The 22424-nt window shown below is 39.8% G+C and overlaps 2 protein-coding genes across 2 annotated transcripts in view; both read left to right on the top strand.

Moving 5' to 3' along the window:
- The window catches only part of LOC126335159 (juvenile hormone acid O-methyltransferase-like), a 46463-nt gene that overhangs the window by 1101 nt on the left and 22938 nt on the right, over positions 1 to 22424 (top strand). The window contains exons 2-4 of the mRNA XM_049998133.1: positions 2332 to 2533; positions 6491 to 6711; positions 10530 to 10662. Coding sequence (XP_049854090.1) covers positions 2381 to 2533; positions 6491 to 6711; positions 10530 to 10662 — 507 coding nt within the window. The 5' untranslated portion in view covers positions 2332 to 2380. The remainder of the gene's footprint in view (positions 1 to 2331; positions 2534 to 6490; positions 6712 to 10529; positions 10663 to 22424) is intronic.
- The window catches only part of LOC126335162 (juvenile hormone acid O-methyltransferase-like), a 230888-nt gene that overhangs the window by 186605 nt on the left and 21859 nt on the right, over positions 1 to 22424 (top strand). The window lies entirely within an intron of this gene.

The raw sequence follows: 22424 nt of genomic DNA, 5'->3' as shown, positions 1-22424 counted from the left end.
TTTCACAAAGTGTCTGCAAGATCGGTGCCACAGCAGCTGACTCCTGTAACGAGAGGACGACGTGTTGATGCTTCTGAAGAACTTCCTCTGTGCTTTGAACGAGAAGGTGATGGCTTCCTTGCAAGAATCGTTACCGCGGACGAAATCTAGGTTCACTTCCACCAACCGGAAGCGAAGAGAGCGTGAGAGAGCGTGCAAGGAATGACGCCATTCCTCATCACAAAAACCCAAGAAGTTTCGAACAGAACCATCAGCAAGGAAGATTAAGCTGACTCTCTTTTGGGACGAAAAGGCGTCATTTTGGGGCATTACATGCCTAGAGGGACCACTGTCACCAGTGCATCGTACATAGATCTCCTAAAAAAATCATCTGCGGCCTGCAATCAAATCAAAGCGATGTGCATTGCTGTCAGCAGGTGTCCTTTTTCAACATGACAATGCAAGGCCCCATACTGCCTGTAAAACAGTTGCAACAATCACAGACTTGCATTTTGAGTGTCTTCCTTATCCACCATACTCACCAGACATGACCGCAAGTGATTTCCATACGGTTGGACCACTCAAAGACGCAATGGGACGTTCTGATGAAGAGGTACGCCACGCGGTGCATGAGTGGTTGCGCGGACTACCAAAAGAATTTTTTTCTAAAGTAATTTATGCACTTCGTAAGCGCTGGAGGACTTGCATTGAGCGTTGGGAAGATTATGTTGAAAAGTAATAGAGATTTTTATCACTTCTGCATGATAAATAATATTTAAAAAATGTGTAAAACTTTCATTTGACCCACCCTCGTAAATGGTGGGTCCCAGTACACGTTGGTGTGATTTGCTTTATTCATTTAATCCGTCGAGTGATTTTTAATTTGCATTAAAGAAACAACCAAAAGATTTCTTCTGGCAGTCACAAGGAGCGACCACAAATTATACTAGTCTATGTAGGAGCAGCTTACATGCCACTTAGAACTGACACTGATGCAGGGTCTCCCCCTCCACGACCACCAGATAACGAATGCTCAAACGCTTGGTGACATTTAGAGTACAACCCTCGAGAGAACGTTAACTACATTTCTATGAGACCTGACACGATCAAAGTTTGTGGAGTAATTTATGTTGATTTTTAATATAAAATTTGTCTTGATCGCACGTTTATAAAAAGGTGCCCTGTCTCGATTGCTTACTCATGGTTTTCATATTTAAAATAGACAGAAAAAATATTGTTCGCAAATACTTCTACCTACTTACAATATTTGCCTTATAAAAGGAAAAGAAAATGACTGATCATAGCATCATTATTTCGTTACAGTGAGTAACTCGTCATATGTAGTGCAAACATGTACAGTGTCATAAAAATTACTGTGCGGTCTATGATGCTACTATTTACATAGAGGCAAGTGCGCATCTACTAGAGAGCACAACGGCGTGCACAGTCGCATGATTAAAGGTTATAAAAAATAATACAAAAACACAGGGAAAGACTATTGGAAGTTAAATTATGTGCAGTTAAGGTATACATTTTAACATGATTGTTTTTGGTGTCCGCATGTTGTAACCAAGTGAAAACATACATGTAGAACCGGTTTCATCCACTAGGGACATTTCCCAAGTGATTATGAACGCAGTGCCGTTGAGACACACAGAAAAAGGAAAAGAGCAACTCGTATTATAATCTGTATGCAATTAGTAACCAATTTGCCACGAAACATGTAAACGTACTCGTACAGTACACTGAGGTGTATATTATAATTTTCAGGCTGTTCTAACCACGCACCACCAAAGACAAAATCGGTACACAACACTTACTTATACTGATCACATTACGGGTCTGAAGATGTACAGAAGTCTTATTTTACGAAAAACTCGTGTTATTTGTTGTTATTAATATATACAAAGTCTCCATCAAAAGGTTCTAGTAAGAAATTCAGGAATGGAACAGAAGCATTGGGTCACCAATAAACCTCTTAGGAACCTCTTAAACTAAACTTTACTATTAAGTCGTTATGACTGCTGGAAATATATGGTTAATGTGTGCTTCTGAATAATGGACACCTTTCTGGACCGGAGTAGGTGACCTTAAACTTTTGTAAAGATACTTAAAAACTGTTCTCATAGCGCGAACAGCTGGTATGAAAAATGGGGTATATTTTTTACGATAAGTTTCATTGACGCGTAAGTAACTGGGAAGCAGTTGTCTGTTTCCTTCGGCCTTGGTTTAAGGACCTCTTAGAGAAACTGGCTAATATTCCGTCTCTAATGACGAAAGGTTAACGGCCACTTTCCCATTAAACTGTATTTGATGTGGACGGAGATTTCGCTAAAAACATCTTTCTTCCAGGCATCAGCATCTTGTTCCTGTCTGTGAGGGGGATAGACTTCTAACCAGCATGGATAAGCCGGACTTGTACAACCTCGGGTGTGCTCCCCTCACGCTGCTGGCCGCCAAACAGGTTGACGAGCTGTGGTCGGCCTTCACGTGGCCGAGGCAGCCACTGCCGGTGCTCGACATTGGCTGCGGGCCCGGTGACGTCGCCAGGAAGGTGGGTTCTTCACTTTCTTCACGTTACTACTCTATCAGAGAAATAGACGACTAAGCAATTCTCTTGTGTTTTGTAAAGTGTCGTCGCTCCTGCATACCTAGGACCACCGAGAAAAGGAGGTATACAGAGTGTTCATTTTCAAAGAAGACACTGAAGTAAACTACATTTCGGACCAAAAAAGTTCAAATTCCAATTTGCTTGCTCGGAGGGGGACGTTCAGTGATATCAAACTCAACCCGCCACCCAACCCCGTGCGTGGCTGGTATGGGCAACTTTGAAATCTTCAATGGGAACGCCCGTTTTTTGTTTCAGATTACGATTCTACGGCCAAATCTATATACTTTTGTCTGAAGCATTTCCTTCCTTTCGCCACAGATGACGCTGTAATCAGAGGAACGGAAATGGGTACCTCATCGTAATTTATGACATGATACTCAGTGGCCCTTGAATGGAATTTGGGACCGCACCTCCAAGCTATGAAGTTAGGCCAGGCCAGTATTTCGTAACTTGTAATTGTGAACCCCATTCGCAACGTTGTAGTCCTCCGACATATCGAACAGGGGAGTAATTGACGCGGCATTGGGATAATGGCTCGCGACGAACTCTACTCTCCTTTTCCATTTCGAGTATGTGTTCAAACGTAGTATCGCCAACTTCAATGCACTTAGTGATCCACTTTTCAAATGACCGTACACAGGACAGAAGCATAGATGCGGCTATAGCAGCATCGCCGTTTCTGATGCTGTCGACCATGTCTTCACGGCTTGTTGGCACTCGCTGATGCACTTTTAAATATCTTTTAAATATAACCACAGGAAGAAATCTGGTGACATCAAATCTGGCGACCTAGCAGAACAATTAACTGGGCCACTTCTCCCTATCCACCGACCAGTGTAAACACAGTTTAATAGCTCCGGTGCTTCAGTTGCGTAATGCACTGGGCAACAGCCATGCAGAAACCACATACGTTGTCGAACGACCTGGGCAGTATCTTTCAGTTTTACCATTAATTACTGTTTGTGCCCCTTCTACGTGCTGTCGATAAGATTTGGACTAATGAGTTAGTTTCCTACGACGCCACACCAAGGACGCTGTAGTCAACTTGCGGTAACCAGTAGCGATTGTCTTCACTCCAGTAATACATATAATCCCGATAACGCAACAACAGTTTGCGAATGTAGACTCACGGGAAAATAATTTCTTGACAGGTCGATTACATTTGTTGACGTGTCCATTTACAAACCACTACCCGGTTATGGAAATCGGCCCCATGCAGTTCTTGATGCAGCGACTTGTGGTGTGCATAATCCTTATTACAATGCAATATGGTGGCGATACTACCCACGAACATATTAGAATCGGGGTGTAATTGCTTATCCGTGGGCTGTGGTGCACTGCCGCTATTACAGCTACTTCAACAACAATTTGATGTGCCAGATTACGAGTAAATGGTAGCTTTAACGCGCAGCTGCGCAGATTGGCTCTGAGCACTATGGGACTTAACATCTATGGTCAACAGTCCCCCAGAACGTAGAACTACTTAAACCTAACTAACCTAAGGACAGCACACAACATCCAGTCATCACGAGGCAGAGACAATCCCTGATCCCGCCTGCGCAGATTGAGTAAATGAGATAATGTCAGTGTCTATTCCACTCACAGGGAACTCATAACCACTGGCAACAAGGGCTTTACATTTATCACACCCATTCATGAATTTTAATAAAGAAAGCTATATATAACATACTATGTACGACAATAGATTTGAGACATGCCGTGGGATTTCTATTCTACTAGCATATTCCTTCTTAATCTCCTGATTTACAGTACGACCTGGTACACAAAAGGTGCACCAAATTTCAGGCACCTATAATAATTAACAAGAAAGGATAGTTGCTACTCACCATATGGCGGAGATGGTGAGCCGCCGACAGCCACAACAAAAAGACTGTCAGGGAGTGAGCTTTTGGCTAACAAGGCCTTCGTCGAAAATAGATAACGTACACACACACACCCACACACACACACACACACATCCACACACACACACACACACACACACACACACACACACACACACACACACACACACACACACACACTCACACACACATCCACACACACACACACACACACACACACACACACACACACACACACACACTCGCAACCGCAACTCACACATACATGATCATAATCTCCAACCATTTTCGATGAAGGCCCTGTTATCCGAAAGCTCATTTTCTGACAGTATTTTTTTGTGTCTGTATTCGACTCGGTACCTCCGCATTATAGTGAGTATCAACTATCTTTTTCATAGTACTGTTACTTTCTGTCTCGAATTTTGTGTAATAAGTAACAGATCGGTATATCCTTTTCGAAAGCAAGAAAAAAACATGGTGCTTACGATTGAGCGAGGATTATTTATGCAAGATGTTAAAAAAATTATGCCATAGTTTGAGAAGCGAAGCCAACATCCTTGGCGCAGTGGTAACGCCGGTTCCGGTGAGATCACCAAAGTTAAGCCCTGGCGGGCTGGGCTAGCACTTGGATGGGTGTCAATCCCGTCTGCCGAGCGCTGTTGGCAAGCCTGGTGCACTCAGCCCTTGTGAGGCAAAGTGAGGAGCTACTTGGTTGAGAAGTAACGGCTCCGGTCTCAGAAACTGCCTTACGGCCGGGAGAGCGGTGTGCTGATCAAGTGCCCCTCCATATCCACATCCAGTGACGCCTGTGGGCTGACGATGACACAGTGGCCGGTCGGTATCGTTGGGGCTTTCAAGGCCTGTTCGGACTTGATATGTTTACTCATTCCTGAGAAAAATGGTTTTTGACATTTGGACAGACAGACAGACAAACGGACAATAAAGTAATCCAGCAAGGGTTCAATTTTTACCGACTGAAGTAAGGAACCCTAAAAAGAAACGAAATGTACGTAGCTAGTGTTTTCGCCAGTTTATGAGAAGTGTTCTGACAGAATAACATACAAATCTGGAAACTATCCAGCTCCAATAAAGCTCAAACGCAGCCGATGTTCCTCACACAAGCGTTAAACGCTTGCTGGGGGCGTGGATCCGACAAGCACAACCTGTGTATACAGGAGCCGGCCACAACAGATGTAGTTTCCAAGATGCCGGTGGGTTCTCAAAAAGACACCGGCTGATAATGCGTTGCCTGAACTACCTGTCAGTTATAGCAGGTTCTACAGGGTGGTCCTAAACAGTCTGAAAGCCTTGTAGGGGGATGCAGAGAAGTAATTGCTGAGAACTAAATTCATACGTTGCGGCAAGTCCGATTTAATTAGCAATTCAAGCATTTGTACGGGTTAAAGTGCGGTGATGCACAGACATCTGTTAGTCAGTGAGTTACCACTTCTTCAAATGCTCATCACCAGGTAATATGTTCCTTTTTCGTAAGTTATAAATTTAAGCCAGCTGAGCAGAAGCTACGTTTGTCTTGTCCGAGGAAACGAAGGAAAACACATTTAGAAAAAAGCTTCTCCGGTACGCTGCTTGAATCCACGCGTTCAACTACTTTTCTAGCTAACTTCAATAATAACAAAATCACAAACGATTAATAATTATTTCCCAGTGCAACCTACCCTGCAACATCCTTACAAGCTTTTCAGGCCGTTCCCGACCGCCCTATACAACTCCCAGGCTTTAGCTGGCCAGGTGAGCTATGTTCCCCGGACAACGCGGCTATAGCCCCCATGTACCAGACCACGACACACGGACTGGACGCTTTGTAATCCGCACCGTGCTCTCCATTCGACAACTGTGGCCTCTGTCATCACCCTCCTCTTTTCTCAATAATCGACATGTCTGAAATTGCACAGCACGCTTGTATCAATGATCTGCAATACCTGTGGAATACTTTGCCTCTTCAGAGAAGCTTAAGGACTGATTAACTTTACATTGTTAGAAGAGCAAATCAGAAAGTATATTTCTGTACTGGCAGGTTTTAGCCCCGCGGCTGCCACCGGGTACGAAGCTGGTAGCCTGCGACCTCAGCCCAGAGATGCTGGAGTTCTGCAGGCAGCACAACGCACTGCCAGGCACCATCACGTACGAGCAGCTGGACGTGGTTCAGCCCGACCTGGAGAACTCCGCCGTGTGGCAGTACGCGCCCTTCGGCAAGGTGTTCTGTTTGTTGCTGCTGCATTGGGTGCCCGACAACAGGTGTGTAATCAGTTTGTCGCATTATCAACTACTGTGCAACAGCTGGCCCCACTTACTTCTGTGACTGTAGTTCAAGAGGGGTTAAACTTGAATACTCCAACTATGGACTGTTTTTGTCGTACTTACACGAGTAAGAAATGCCATAACTACCAGTCATACATTTTCTCCAATAATAGTTTTAGTATATCGATATTTATATCTTATGTGACTGATAAAAGTAGATTGTGTAAGGCTTGTTGCCAGACTGGCAAAAGAATGTATTAGCCGGCCGCTGTGGCGAGTGGTTCTAGGCGTTTCAGTCCGGAACCGCGCTGCTGCTACGGTCGCAGGTTCGAATCCTGCCTCGGGCATGGATGTGTGTGATGTCCTTAAGTTAGTTAGGTTTAAGTAGTTGTAAGTCTAGGGGACTGATGACCTCAGATGTTAAGTCCGATAGTGCTTAAAGCCATTTGAGCCATTTTTGAGTGTATTATGTGTTAAAACGATGTCACAGAGCACCATGCTACTACTAGGGGAAGTCAAAATGTATAGATCACTGTTTAAAATAGAAATAAACTATTTTATATTCAATCCAACCACAGATTCTGAAAGGCATACCGTTAGGAAGAAGTCCGCTAACAGTTAGTTAAATTGTTTTTCACTGAAATACAATTGATTTCGCTACCTAAAGCCGCATAGTCAGTTGCAACATACGCGGTGTAAAGCAACGTACTGTGTCACCATACTTTGTGGATATTAAAATTAATAAAGGAATGTCTAAAAGATAGTCACAACTTAAAAAGATGGCAGGCATACCCTTCGCTCCTAGTCAGTATTTACTTGTTAGTGAATATCGCCATACTATGGCGTGCTCCATTTCTTCATATTTGCCTGCATCAGAAAAGACGAAAGAAAACATTTTATAGTGAGTGGACGCTAAAAGTTTATATAAAAGGGCCGGTTTGGCGTTAAAAAATTTTCACTACTAACATGATTACTCGCGACATTACGCAGATTACTATGTGGAAAGTGTGAGGTGGCAGTGTCTTACCAGTATGATAGAAGGGCAGCTCAGCGTAGGACAAAGCAAAAGCGCCATGCATGACCGACAAGGAGAGACTACCTGGCTGGCGGAACGGAAGCTATCCATGTGGACCGAGGCCCACAGGAAAGACAGGCCGCGGCGCGTACGTCACGAATGTAGGCCTGCGCTCGCTCGGTCGCTCAACTCAGCAGACCATAACCACGTTTCTACATCTGTTAACTCGTAACTAAATGTGTACGTACAAACGAGAATTGCATCTTTTACTGGAACCCGCTGTTATGGAATGTTACTGTTATTAGTCCTACAATGACATGAAGTCCACTACGGCTGTACTGGGGTACAATAAAATTAAAATTCTGCCAAAATGATTATCAGTTGCATAAGGAACCACTTCTTGTATGAAATGAGGACTGTTAAGCAGAAGAGACTAAATGCGATACACATTTATATCGTGTATTAGTCTTAAATTACATTTTGTTGTAGTACTGTTAATCAGTAGGACTATATAATAGCAAACTCCAGTAGAAGATGTAATTCTCGTTACTGTGCACACACCCTGCTACGAGTTAACAGGTCTAGGAACGCATTTTGTCTGCTTATATGGGCGAGCGAGCGAGTTCAGGCCTACCTTCGTGGCGTACGCGCTGAGGACTGCCTTTGTCGTGGGCCTCGATGTGGGCGGTGTGACGTCATGTACTCATGACTAGGAGCGCTGGGTCGATACCTTTACACAGGAGAATAATACAGAATTTTATTACGTTCTAAAACCAAATCATAGAAACAATCAAAATTAGACAGAATGATATGGTGCTTTAATTCCATTTGGTTACTCAACGTGAATTGTGCGTTTACGTTTACTCTCTCTAACATATTCAAAATGTGGCCTTTTTCTTTATTATGGAATATTTTTAAATTTTCCGAAGGGATTGTGATGCTGTGTCACTCTTCGCTAAGTGCGCTGTTAATTTGACTCGTGGGTTATTTAAGATAAGGTGTTCCTGAGATATTACTTGAAATGACCTACCGGTTTGTCCTATATATTTCTTACGGCAATCATTGCATGTAACACAGTATCCAGCCGCTTCATTATATTTGTTTACCAGAGCTTTTTGCCTGTGTTTACTGCTTATATCCTAAAATGTAAAACACGCTGAAGTAATGTTTTACATCTCGTATGACTGCATTTTTTTCGCGTACTGCACCCGAATATGGTATTCTAAAAAAAATTAGAGCGTTCGTTTCCCTTCTCGGCTGGTGTTTTGCTTTTCCCTTCACCGAACTGCCCTAACTCACACCGGAAAGACACTGCCACCTTATACTTTCCACATAGTAACTTGCGTACTGCCGTGACGTTTTAGAAGTGACGATAGTTTATTGCCAATCCACCCTCTTTTTTAAAACTTTTATCGTCCGCTCATTATAAAATGTTTTCTTTTTCTTTTTAGATGAAGACAAATTTTAAATGATGGAGCACGCCTCTGGTCTCCCGTTACAAACGACATTTTTTTTATAACAGGAGAGGACATGGCACATGTTCGACAAATCAACTGGAAGAAAAATAATAGCTGCAAAGGCGTACTGTTTACTGAATATGTTTCTTCTCGATATGCAGAAAAAACCACGAAAGTTCATGATTCGCTACAGGTTGTTCTGCAAGGCATCTTGGTACGAGAGACTACGAGGAGAGTAGTGTAGATTTAGAAGCTGTAAAAGTACTTTGAAGGAAATAAATCCCTCTGGTCTCTACGAGACATGAAAAAAATCTCATTCACCCTTTCAACTCAACGGAAAAAGAAGGAAAGGACACTACAGATGGGTAAAGGGAGAAGCTGCTGTTTTCATTAAAAATAAAACGGCATATCCCGTTGTGGCTTTTTCCCACCTCTCCCAGCCGTCCACAGTATCGGCATCTATTCGAGCTATGTGATATAGCAGAAGAAAATGAAGACAACATGGTCGTTATGAAGTAATATTAGGAAAGTTGTTCGACGTGAAAACGTATCCCTTTCATCGTGCCAGAATCAGAAATTCAAAGAAATCCCAATGGGATGCAGTGATAGTAAAAAAAAGAAAAAAAAAAGAAAAAAAAGAAAAAAGAAAATGCCGTCGATAGCGCATTAGCTGCAAAATTCAGGAGAACGGTTCTTCCCTGTCCTTAAGAGTCCGTTAGAAGAACATGTCGCTTTAATACCGGGCTATGTACAACAATGGTATATTCGTAAGATAAATTTAAATACTCTTTCATTAATCGGTTGGAGGATAGACATCTTAAATTTTTAGGAAAACTGTTCTTTGCCCCTAAAAAGTAGTGATTTTAAAATCAGTCTATAATTTAATGCAACATTTGAAGCCACAGGAACAAAAAAGCTGTAGCCAGTAATTTTTTTATGGAATTAATGAAGTGGAATTCTGAATTATCACCAAGGTGTGCTCAGTCTGCTGGTTTTCAAATAGCACAAGATATCAACAGAGAGCAAAGAATGATTACATTGAAGACCTATAACGACACTGAATTTACCGTAATTTCATTTCTGTGCTCACATTTACAATGCTATCTTTCTCATAATGTGTTCGGCGTTCTGAACAGCAAGTTCAAGCCTGTAAATTTAACTTAGTTTGTGTAATGTGTGATTAAAAACACCTTATTTTGTGTGGGTTTTTAGTATTGTTGTTGTACACTTTCACCACAAAATACTTTTCCTGTAATTCGTTCATTTGAGTCTTACAAAAATTCTGAAAATCTTATGTGTCTTCCACTGGGGCAACGCCACCTAATACATTAATATTTTCACAGGCGCGCTGTCCAGAACATTCACAAGCTGTTGGTGCCTGGAGGAGAGGCTGTCTTCAGCATTATAGTTAACATGGTGTTTTACACAGCGTTTGAAGAAATGGCGAAAGACTCGCGTTGGGCGCGGTACATGCAGGTAACCCCTAGGTCTACACGATATTCTCCTAAATCTTAGAAATACTTGGGAAATTATGATTAATAATTCTAAAAATGCCCTACCTCAGAGAAGTCAACTTGTTTAGCCTGCCACCCCCTTTTGTTTCTGTGTTAATTGCAAAATTTTCTAACCGTCCACCGATTACACGGTATATAGGATTTATGAAGTAGGGATAAGTTTGCTTTACAAAATTTATAAAGCCGAACTACATCAAGTTAAAACATACAATAGTCAGTCCCTTATTTTCAAAATTTTTCTTTACATCTACATCTACATCTACATCTACATGAGTACTCTGCAATTCACATTTAAGTGCTTGGCAGAGGGTTCATCGAACCAGAATAATACTATCTCTCTACTATTCCACTCCCGAACAGCGAGCGGGAAAAACGAACACCTAAACCTTTCTGTTCGAGCTCTGATTTCTCTTATTTTATTTTGATGATCATTCCTACCTATGTAGGTTGGGCCCAACAAAATATTTTCGCATTCGGAAGAGAAAGTTGGTGACTGAAATTTCGTAAAAAGGTCTCGCCGCGACGAAAAACGTCTTTGCTGTAATGACTTCCATCCCAACTCGTGTATCATATCTGCCACACTCTCTCCCCTATATCGTGATAATACAAAACGAGCTGCCCTTTTTTGCACTCTTTCGATGTCCTCCGTCAATCCCACCTGGTAAGGATCCCACACCGCGCAGCAATATTCTAACAGAGGACAACGAGTGTAGTGTAAGCTGTCTCTTTAGTGGACTTGTTGCATCTTCTAAGTGTCCTGCCAATGAAACGCAACCTTTGGCTCGCCTTCCCAACAATATTATCTGCGTGGTCCTTCCAACTGAAGTTGTTCGTAATTTTAACACCCAGGTACTTAGTTGAATTGACAGCCTTGAGAATTGTACTATTTATCGAGTAATCGAATTCCAACGGATTTCTTTTGGAACTCATGTGGATCATCTCCAACGTTTCCTTATTTAGCGTCAACTGCCACCTGACACACCATACAGCAATCCTAATAAAAGTATTTTCAAAATCCCTACCGGCTACTGCCCACCACGAAAGCTGAAACGCCCACATGTGGGTAGGAGGGACCTTGTTGACCACCACTGCATTCTGTCTTTTCCTCAAACGAAACCAAAGTTACTAGCCACGAAGAATTTTCTTTTATAATTCTGAGGACTGTCGTACCCATTACGATTGACTTTAAGATTCTCAGAGTTGTTGAACGTTGTCGAGTACTCGACGTTTCGACCTTTTGCTCCGATCATCAAAAGGAGTCTTCTGGTGACCCGTGGTTAATGAACAGGGCTAATCATAGCGCAAAGAGAGGCATCCGAGCACTCAGTCTTTCCGAGTTTCATGTACGATAAGAACCAGAAGATGCGGTATTACAGGCCAGACTGATAACAATAAATTATACTGCACTATCCCTTGGAATATGGCTTAACTGGAATGCAATCACACTACTGTCTATGGCTCTATGTTGTCTAGGCTGTTGCATCAGCCGGTTCTTGTTCAATTGATAATTCAAATGAACTCAGTTCCCTCGAACTGTACAAACAAGTAAGTTAGAACCAATTTTGTGGCCAATGCAAAGAGTTTGCGATAAATTTAAAACTTTATTTCAGCAGATTCCATAAACACATTTTCCTGTGCCTTGTGTCCGCCTCAACTGGTATTTAAAGCAAAATCGTGCACCAGATGTGCTTACAAGGAAATTTGAAAGTCCATAGATCGTGTCGTGTACCTCCATACAACGTAGGGGTAACAAAGTAAAATTTCTAACTTGTGAGCGCTGATGCGCCAAGTAAGTCACTGTTCAACAGATGTGAGGGCTTGTAGAAAAGTAATGCCTCCGAATTTTTAGTTCTGTTCTCTATACTGGTAGAGTTACTAAGGTCTGGCTTATTTCCCAATCGCCCGCATCTCGTAGTCGTGCGGTAGCGTTCTCGCTTCCCACGCCCAGATTCACGGGTTTGATTCCTGCCGGGGTCAGGGATTTTCTCTGTCTCGTGATGGTTGGGTGTTGTGTGATGTCCTTAGGTTAGTTAGGTTTAAGTAGTTCTAAGTTCTAAAGGGACGGATGATCATAGATGTTGAGTCCCATAGTGCACAGAGCCATTTTTTTCTCAGTCGACTGACGTAAGTTGGTTTCGAATTGTAGCGTGTAAAATAGCGGTATGTACCGCGACTATGTTGGTGCGTAAGAAACAATGTGTTGTAATGGAGTGTCTAACCGCAGACAACGTGCATCCAATTGAAATCCATAGAAGAATGAAAGTAGTGTATGGCGATGATTGTATCGTCATCACTAATGTCCGACACTAGGCTGTTCGTGCTCGTAATGAAGGGAGTTAAAATCGTCGAATGAGACCAAGAGATGAGAACAGTAAGTAGATAAGAAACCTTGTAGCCTGCAGTATTTATTTGGGTATGTTGAGACTTGCACAGTATAGAATAGTATGGATAGCTGCACCAAACCAGTCTTCGAACCGAAGGCCACAATAACAACAACCTCATTGTTAGTGACAGAGCACAATCTCTTTCCAAAGCTTAAAGAACAGCTTAGAAGACTTCGCTTTAATTGCGATGAAGCAGTGTAATTAGAGGTAAGGTTTTGGTTCCCTCAGAAAGTCAAATATTCTACAATGACTGATCAACAAAATGGCCTCTAGTTGGGGGAATGTCTTCGTCACCAAGGTGACTGCGTTGAGAAATAAGTCTATAGACATGAAAAATAATGAAGTAGATTTTAATAAAGTTTGTTTTATTTAAAAAGTTTTAGGAGTTTTCGAATTAAAAATCTTCGGAGTCATTCAATTTCAGCACATCCTCCCATGAGGCCCATGCAGTGGCTTCTGAGAACCTGAGAGCAATAATGTGTGTCACCAAAGTGCTCTTCCAGAACATCAAACACTCTCCTGTTTCTATCGTGTCGAGCTCCGTCTCTCACAAGCCATATCTTGTCGAAATGAGGGTCACTTTGGTTAATGGAGATGGAATCATCTTCCAAAACCGACACGTGCCGTTCGTTAGTCACCGTGGCATCAATCATCAACGAATATCGAACCGACAATCCGCGACTGGGCACTGCCCACCACAGAGTCACCTGCTTAGAGTGAAGAGACTTCTCGATCGCGAAATGCGGATTATCAGTCCCCTAAACGTGATTAGTTTGGTTTCTGACGAACCCATCCAAACGACGGTGGGCTTCGTTGCTAAGCCAAACAACAATGCGCATGTTAATTCCCACCATGCTACACAGCCAACAGTGCAGTAACAGTGCAGCCTGAACTTCCTAACGCAAACCATTCAGATTTTATTTTATGTAGTTCCATAATTGCCCCCCCCCCCCTCCCTATATCACTAAGGTCACCTAATTCTAATGTGCGCTTTTGTGCTGATTAATTCGAGATGTTACATTAAGATGTGAATGAAGTGTGTCTCACTCGGGATATTTCCACACTATCACAAGTAGACATAATTTAACTTTGTTTATTTGAACAAGTAAACTTCGAACACAAACAGTCACTGTTTCTGAAGCAGCGCAACGGAAGAAAATAAACGTTTTCTAGCGATTCTTTCTAGTATTGTGAAGGAAAGTTTCATCACAAATAACTGTTCTTAAACGAAACCGGAATAGATTATTGAGAGCTTAATTACGTTCTCGTGAGCAATGAAAAGTCTATCTTCAAAACAAAGTACGTATGCAAAGTGGTATCTCACGGGCAGTACGACTTGTCCACGGCGCGGAACACAAAGGCCCAGAGCGCAGATCGCGGGCGACGACCCATCTGTGGCTGTATCCAAATAGTGGTGGTACTTGAGTAGCTGGCTGGCGAAGACAGAACTGGCTCTAGCTGGCTCCGTGCTAGGAGAAATACTAGCGCGGCGGAAGGATATAATTTTCCTATTGGCTAGCGAAGCTGCAGCGAATGCAGCTAGAGATACGTGTCTGGAGTGACGCCTATTATGCGCCCTCTAGCTGCTTACCGGGAGACCCACTGTAGATTTGCGGGAACCAGCATGACCGCAGGTGTTGGACTGACGATAACCTGCTGAACAGAGATGCGTTGCGGGTTTGCGGCGTCGCAGGCGGTGCCGAGATAGACACCAATTTACAAGAAAGTTCTCCCGTAAATGATAACAAATATAGCTAGAATGACTGCACAGTATCCGTAAATTATTGAAACTGCCTAAAATTACTACTAGGAAACAAAGAGTCGTATCATTCCAATGGCAAATTACGTCCTTTTCTGCTAGCACAGACTTCTTGTAACTAATGCATCTGATACCTTGATTGTTATTTTATCATGTTTCGTTAACAAGCTTTCCAAGATTTATGCGTCATCATATTCTTTGCCTCAACGAATCTCTATTAATGTTTTCTGCTACTGATACAATTATAATGAAATATTTAGCGTTTCGAGCTCTTTAAGAGGACATATTATGCTTATCTGACCTTTTATGGTGCAGCAACACAAACACAAAAGTAAATCGTTTCAAATACAAGCAACACATGTAATCAGATTACCAGTACATGGACACACCAGCGACGCGTAAGTCTGACATTTCCGCGTCGCTACCTATACCTGTCCATCGCGAGGTGAGTCTTCTCTACAGTGACAGCTTTAAGCGACTGTGCCACGGCCCCTATACTACCAAGGGCGCCATGTTCGTCAGTCAGATGCTGCGGACTCATCGCTACTCGGGACAGCTTTTCGTGTGGCAGAGAACCCCTAAAGTGTGCTACAACACTACCTATCCTTTGCCATGCTACGTGCAGTTTCTTGCAAAGTATGTGTGTATATATCATGTAATCTCACAATTTCGATTACTATCGAAAGTACTATCACCTAGGATATAATGTGATATTTGACATGACACCAGAATTCAAGATGGAGTTCCAAGATGGTGAACCTGGGAATATGAACACACCTCCTAGGTCTCTTTTATTCACTTGAAAGTGGCGGGAAATCACTCCTTGCAAATGAGAAAAGTAAACATATTTTAAATGTACCCAACGAGGGTAGAGAGATTGAAATAAATATTGATGACTTCATCCAAACTATGCACAATTTTTGGTGAACTTAAGAACTGTTTTAACTAATCCAGTTGAATCAGAATCGTACTATCCAATGTATGATGGAAAATCCAGTAATAATGTAACAAAATTCTTTTATTTTGTGACTGTAAAGGAAAGAAATAACATTTTATCGAGGATCGCACATTCTTTGATATTTGCTATTAAAACAGTCTTGACCACGATTTATTTATCAAGGTGACCGGTTTCGACCACAACTGTGGTCATCTACAGACCCACAGGCTGTATACAAAGCTTTAATTAGAGGGCTACATACATTAAAGGAGATACATAAAGTTATAAAGCTATAAAAAGATGGATACCTTTCTGTTGGAGAATCAATACTGGAGTAACCAGCGCATGTCTTACTATACATAATGGAGGCTCCACCCACTTCAGACTGCATGATGTCATTACTAACCAATGAGTTATAAGTCAAATTACAATTAAAAATTTCTTAGTTAAAAGAACATTGTCAGGAATTAAAAATAAATACACACTAAACTTAGCTTATTAAACAGCTATTGTCAATTAAGAAGTGTTAAAAATATTTAACTATGTAGGAAAAATAGACTTCGGTTTGGCTGTACATGGGTTGCCCTCTCAAGGCCTGTTAGTGAACCATTTAATACCACTTGTTGCGCTAGTGAAGTTGGACGCCGTTCAAAGATGAGGCAGCAGGCTTATTTCCACTGATAGTTGTTCTAAAGTCGATAGTCGAACTATTGGTTGCCATGGTGAGGACAAACGCCAGTACAAAGATGTGGCAGCCAGCTTCTCTCCAACGAAGTTGTTCTGAAAGTGGAAGGGCGGAGACTGATGCGTCAGACGATGTATTATTGAGCAGCAACATGTCTTTATTGAAACAATTTTCAATGTGTAACCTGCAATAACCTGTAGCTGACAAGTATATTACATGCTTCACAAATACAATACGAAGTAGTTGTCCATATATATGAAATATTTTCTATGAAGTCGGTATGAAAATTACATGTGGCCCTTTTTAAAGGCATTGCTATTCCTCAAGTTCTTTGAAATGTGTTAAAAAGTTATGGCCAGTTTGGCCAATATACTGTTTCTCACAGTCAGTACATGTTATTTTGTAAACGCCTGACTTTTGGTATATATTTGAGTCTCCAGTTGTGTGTTTCAGTTTCATCTGTAGGGGGTTATTAGTTTTAAATCCTATTATCACGCTTGTGTCCTTAAATAATTTATTTATTTTATGTGAAATAGGTGCCATGCATGTCATTTTTGTAAATCTCTTCTTGCAATTTGTAAAAGCATCATTTGTTTCCTGTAATTTTTGATATAACAGATCAACCTGATGGGAACTGTAATTGTTAGCAACTGCTGTCTGTTTTGATGTATCAATTTCATTCTGGATTGCATCATTTGGAGAGGAAATTTCAGTATCCTATGTATCATAGTTTTAAAAAATGCCATTTTGTATCTTGATGGATGGCATGATTTAGCATTTGTTATTTCATTGGTTGATGAGGGTTTTCTATAAATAGAAATATTATGTTTTCCATTCTTATTTGTAATTGTGAGGTGCAGCAATTTAATACTATTCTTACTTTCGTGTTCTACTCTAAATACAAGTTTTGCATGTAAATTATTTGAGTTGTTAGCGAAAGCATCAGTTTCTTCCTATAGTTTAACTCCACAATTGAGCAATGCAAATATTATATCAGTGATTGCTGAAGTAAAGATTGCTGCAAGACATGCACAATTTAGTAAATCCGAAATATGTGGCTTTGTACATAAAACTAAAAATGTCATTACTAAATAAAAAGGATAAAAATAGACATAATAATGAATCAAAACTAATAAAACAAATCAACCAGAATTTAATAACTAATAAAGCTATTGCAATCAAGACAGATAAATGAAATACTCTTGTCCTCTTGTCATTGATAGTGAACATGATTATGTTGCTAAGACTTTACAACTTTTTAACGCTTATGGAATAACTGAGGTTATTAATAACTGACTCCAAGATTTCAAACAAAAATTAAAAAGCTTTCATCTAAAGAGAAAAAAACACTTAAAGGTATGGACCCCACTTTGCCTAAGTTGAGATCACAAATCAAAGTACACAAACCAAATTTACCAATTCGTCCAATTGTTAATAATAACCTGAACAAAAAGCTGAATCAAATCTTAAATTCCTTCGACATTTATGAAGAAAATTATAGGATTAAAAACGGTTTTGAATTAACTAATTTAATTTATGATGTGGATATTTCAAAAAACACAAGGTTTGCATAGCTGGAGATCACAAATCTTTACATGAATATACCTATTAAAGAGACTATCTGTATTATTAATGATCACTTAATGTATCACAAAATCATGAGCCCTGAAGAAATAGTAGAATTCATCATACCGTTAAGAATTACTCTAGATTTCAATTATTTTTCATTTAATAATAAAATATACATACAGGAAGATGGACTTGCAATGGGGAATTCCCTGGCTAGCACTATATAGCATATATCTTTGTCAGTAATGTTGAGATTCAATTTTTCAGAAATAAACTAGAAATAACAAATAAAATTAAATACTACAAAAGAAATGTTGACGTCACACTGCTATTATATAACAGGCTCTAAGAAAGAAATTGATGCTTTCGCTAACAACTCAAATAATTTACATCGAAAACTTGTATTTAAAGTAGAACACGAAAGTAACAATAGTATTAATTTGCTGCATCTCAATTTTACAAAGAAGAGTGGAAAACATGATATTTCTTTTTATAGAAAACCCACATCAACTGACGTAATAATAATTGCTATTTCATGCCATCCATCAAGACACAAAATGGCATTTTTTAAAACTATGATACATAGGATACTGAAATTTCATCTCCAACATGATGCAATCCAGAAGGAAATTGAGACATCAGAACAGATAGCAGTCGCTAACAATTATAATTCCTATCAAGTTGATCTGTTATACCAAAAATTACAAGAAACAAATGATGCTGTTACAAATTGCAAGAAGAGATTTACAAAAATGACACACATGGGATTTATTTCAGGTAAATAAATAAATTATTTAAGAACACAAGGGTGACAATAGCATTTAAAACTAATAACTCTCTACAGATGAAACTGAAACACACAATTGGAGACTCAAATATATACCAAAAGTCAGGCGTTTACAAAATAACATGTAATGACTGTGACAAACAGTATATTGGCCAAACTGGACGTAACTTTTTAACACGTTTCAAAGAACATACTACTGATACTGCACATACCAAATCAATATTTGGTCAACGTCTTGATGGTACCAATCATTCTGAGGGTTGCATTTCTAACACTTTGTAGATATTACATACCGTGCCAAAAGGACCACTGCTAAATACCTTAGAAGAATTTGATATCTTTTCACTTCACAGAAGTAATCGATTATATGTTGTAAACGAACAACTTCAGTTCAAAGATAAACATTTCTTTGAGCTTTTCGATAATCTTCTTTAGAATATTTATTCTTCTGTCCTTTGTTTTTTCAAATTTTTTTAAAAAGTTATTAAGACTTTTAGGAAATTCGTGTACTAACTATTAAATATGAACCAACTTACAAGTTAGAACAACGAGAATATATTCTGAAAAAATCGAAAGTTAAGATATCTTTTTATGAGGTACAACTGTAGAAGTAGCAGGATTGAGTAGATAGAAAAAGTTCGAACTAGATATCACATAACTCTGCCATATTTCGAATTTATTACATTTCAGACATATAGTAAAAATAGTCCGTTACTTCACTCTTCGTTATTCGACCACATTAAATGGAACAAATGAAATTTTCCCACAGGAAAGATGGCATATTAACCCACCAAATAATGTTCTCAAAGCATACAATCGATTTCTCGATTTTAAATGAGTTCCACTACTCATAGTAGATGCTGACTTAATTCCATGTAATTTCATAACGAACTATGCTATCTATGTGATTAACGTGACATGTAGAAATAATATTGTAAGTTCACGGGAAAGGACTAGGAATCTTTGTGTGGATCTTTTAATGAACAAATTCCTTCAGATACTTCAACATATGTAGGAATGTATAGTAAGAAAAATTTAACTTACAATGCTTGACACAGAATATTTACTGAAAGTTTTTAACTATAAAAATAAATAAAAAATTAGAAAAAGTTATAGAAATTTGAACATCATGTTTTCATTTCATTTTAAAATATTTTCAGGAAGATAAAGAAAAGAAAACTGGAAAATTTAGTATGTTAATTAGAAAATGATTACTCATTGTATTTCTTGTGTATAGCTCTTTTTATGTAGACTATAATAGCATTTGGAATTTTCAAAATCAATTAAGATTTGCGTGAGATCGATGGAAAGCGCTGGCTACAGGACAAGTCTGCTTCAGCTAAACTAGGATTTTGCAACTCGTATTTTATCTGGTGGCAGGTGGCCTCCAGATAAAGATAATATTGACCTAGAGCAACAATTTCCGTCAGTGAAAGAAAGGTTTTGCACTGAGTTAACTTACGTTAACATTCTTTTGCTCTGTTTGTAGTATGACTTACGTGAAACATTCTCTCGCGCCAAGCTACGGCAGTTCAAAACTTATTTCAGAGATGGCGCTGATGCACGATCCATTGTAAATAATATTGGAACATGGTTTACTTTAAATATAAATTTAATGTTTTTAAAGTTGTCTTCAGTATGCATTCTATCATTCACATGTTATTCACATTTCTTCGCTTCAAATAAAACATGAGAATGTGAAGAAAATAACTTATTTACATCCAAAATGAACTGATGGAATTAGTGCTTGTAAAATCTACTTTGTCACCCCAATACCTAATATATATACCATTGTAGAGGATGTTTACTGTGTCAAAGCTCTAAACCAAGTATGAAGACTGAATGATTTTGACCCTGCTATTATGAAACCATCTAAGCATCAGTGGTTAGAGAAGAACTAGCTATTTGACAAAACTTTTTATATTCTCGCTTCTGTACGATCTATCACCATGTAAAGGCAAGTTTGAAACCCATTGTAAGGAGCGGGTGGTGTGTTTCATCCCGAAGTAATGGAGCCCTCTGTTATTTCAGAAGCAAGATGAACATACGTACGGGAGGTCTGAGCCCGGAAGCTCGGTTTATAGGACTAACACAGTAGAAGATGTTCGCTAGCGAACGTTTTGCAATTTTTAGGAATGAAGCTAATTTTGTCCTATTAAATTTCATAATGTTTAAATGGACAATATCAGACAGCTAAATCAGTGTGGTGACTGTCTCGAAAAAAGAATATTAATGATTTTCATAAAGATAAGTAACGAAAAGATGAATTTGTAAAGAAAGTGTATCGAGACATCAGAAAATTAAAGTTGCATGTGAATGTGGTAGAACTATTGGTAAAACAAGAACACTAAAAAATCAACTACAATCGACAGTTCATAAAAATTGTATGGCTGCTCAAGAAGAAAGAATTATGAAAATTTTGAGCAAAGGATAGATTTCTTATATTCACCATAATTCAGTACGTTTTATTTTCTTACGTTCACTTTTTATAAAGAAATATTAAATTTTATTTTCTTACATTTACGTTTTATATGAAATATTAAATTCTATTTTCTTGCATTCACCTTTTGTATGAAAAAATTAATAATTTGAAAATTGCTGAACGTGATGCGAAAAAATGTTCGGATTTATTAACTTTTCTAAGTATTTTAAAAGAAATTAAGTGATTTAGACCGGAAAGTAGACGTTTTGTTAAGTTCTGTGTAAGTTCTACTGAGCTAGCTCACGTGGAACGAATCAGCTAGTGAGTTATAACTAGGATATAACCTACCAAAATGTCCTAATCTCGTTGTCTATAGAAAATCTGACACCCATGCAGATTGAAACACATGTGGAATATTTTTAAGCTACACTGAAGTGCCAAAGAAACTGGGAGAGGCATGAGTATTCAAATACAGAGAGATGTAAACAGGCAAAATACTGTGCAGCGGCTGGGAACGCCTACATAAGACAAAGAGTGTCTGGTGCAGTTGTTAGATCGGTTACTGCTACTACAATGGTAGTTTACAAAGATTTAAATGAGTTTGAGCGTGGTGTTATAGTAAGAACAGGAGCGATGGGACGCAACATCTTCGCGGTAGCGATAAAATGGGGATTTTCCATTATGGCCATTACACGTGTGTACCGCGAACATCAGGAATCCAGTAAAACATTAAATTTCCGACATCGCCGAGGCCAGAAAAAACATTACGCCTTGCCTTGGCCCGATAACACCGAAATTGCACTCTTGATTACTGGTAACATATTGCCTGGACCGACGAGTCTCGTTTCAAACTGTGCCAAGCGAATGGACGTGTACGGCTATGGAGACAACCTCATGAATCCATGGACCCTGCATGTTAGCTGGGGACTGTTCAAATCGGTGAGGGCTCTGTAATGGTGTGGGTCGTCTGCAGTTGGAATGATACGGGACACCTGATACGTCTAGATACGACTCTGGCAGGTGGCACGTGCGTAAGCATCCTGTCTGATCACTTGCATCCGTTCATGGCCAATGTACATTCCGACGGACTTCGGCAACTCCAGCAGGACAGATCCACACCCCACACGTCTAGAATTGCTACAGAGTGGCTCCAGGAACACTCTTCTGAATTTAAACACTGA

Source organism: Schistocerca gregaria, chromosome 2 (genome assembly GCF_023897955.1).
Source record: "Schistocerca gregaria isolate iqSchGreg1 chromosome 2, iqSchGreg1.2, whole genome shotgun sequence".
In the NCBI taxonomy this organism is placed as follows: Eukaryota; Metazoa; Arthropoda; class Insecta; order Orthoptera; family Acrididae; genus Schistocerca; species Schistocerca gregaria.
This window is presented reverse-complemented; position numbering and strand designations above follow the sequence as displayed.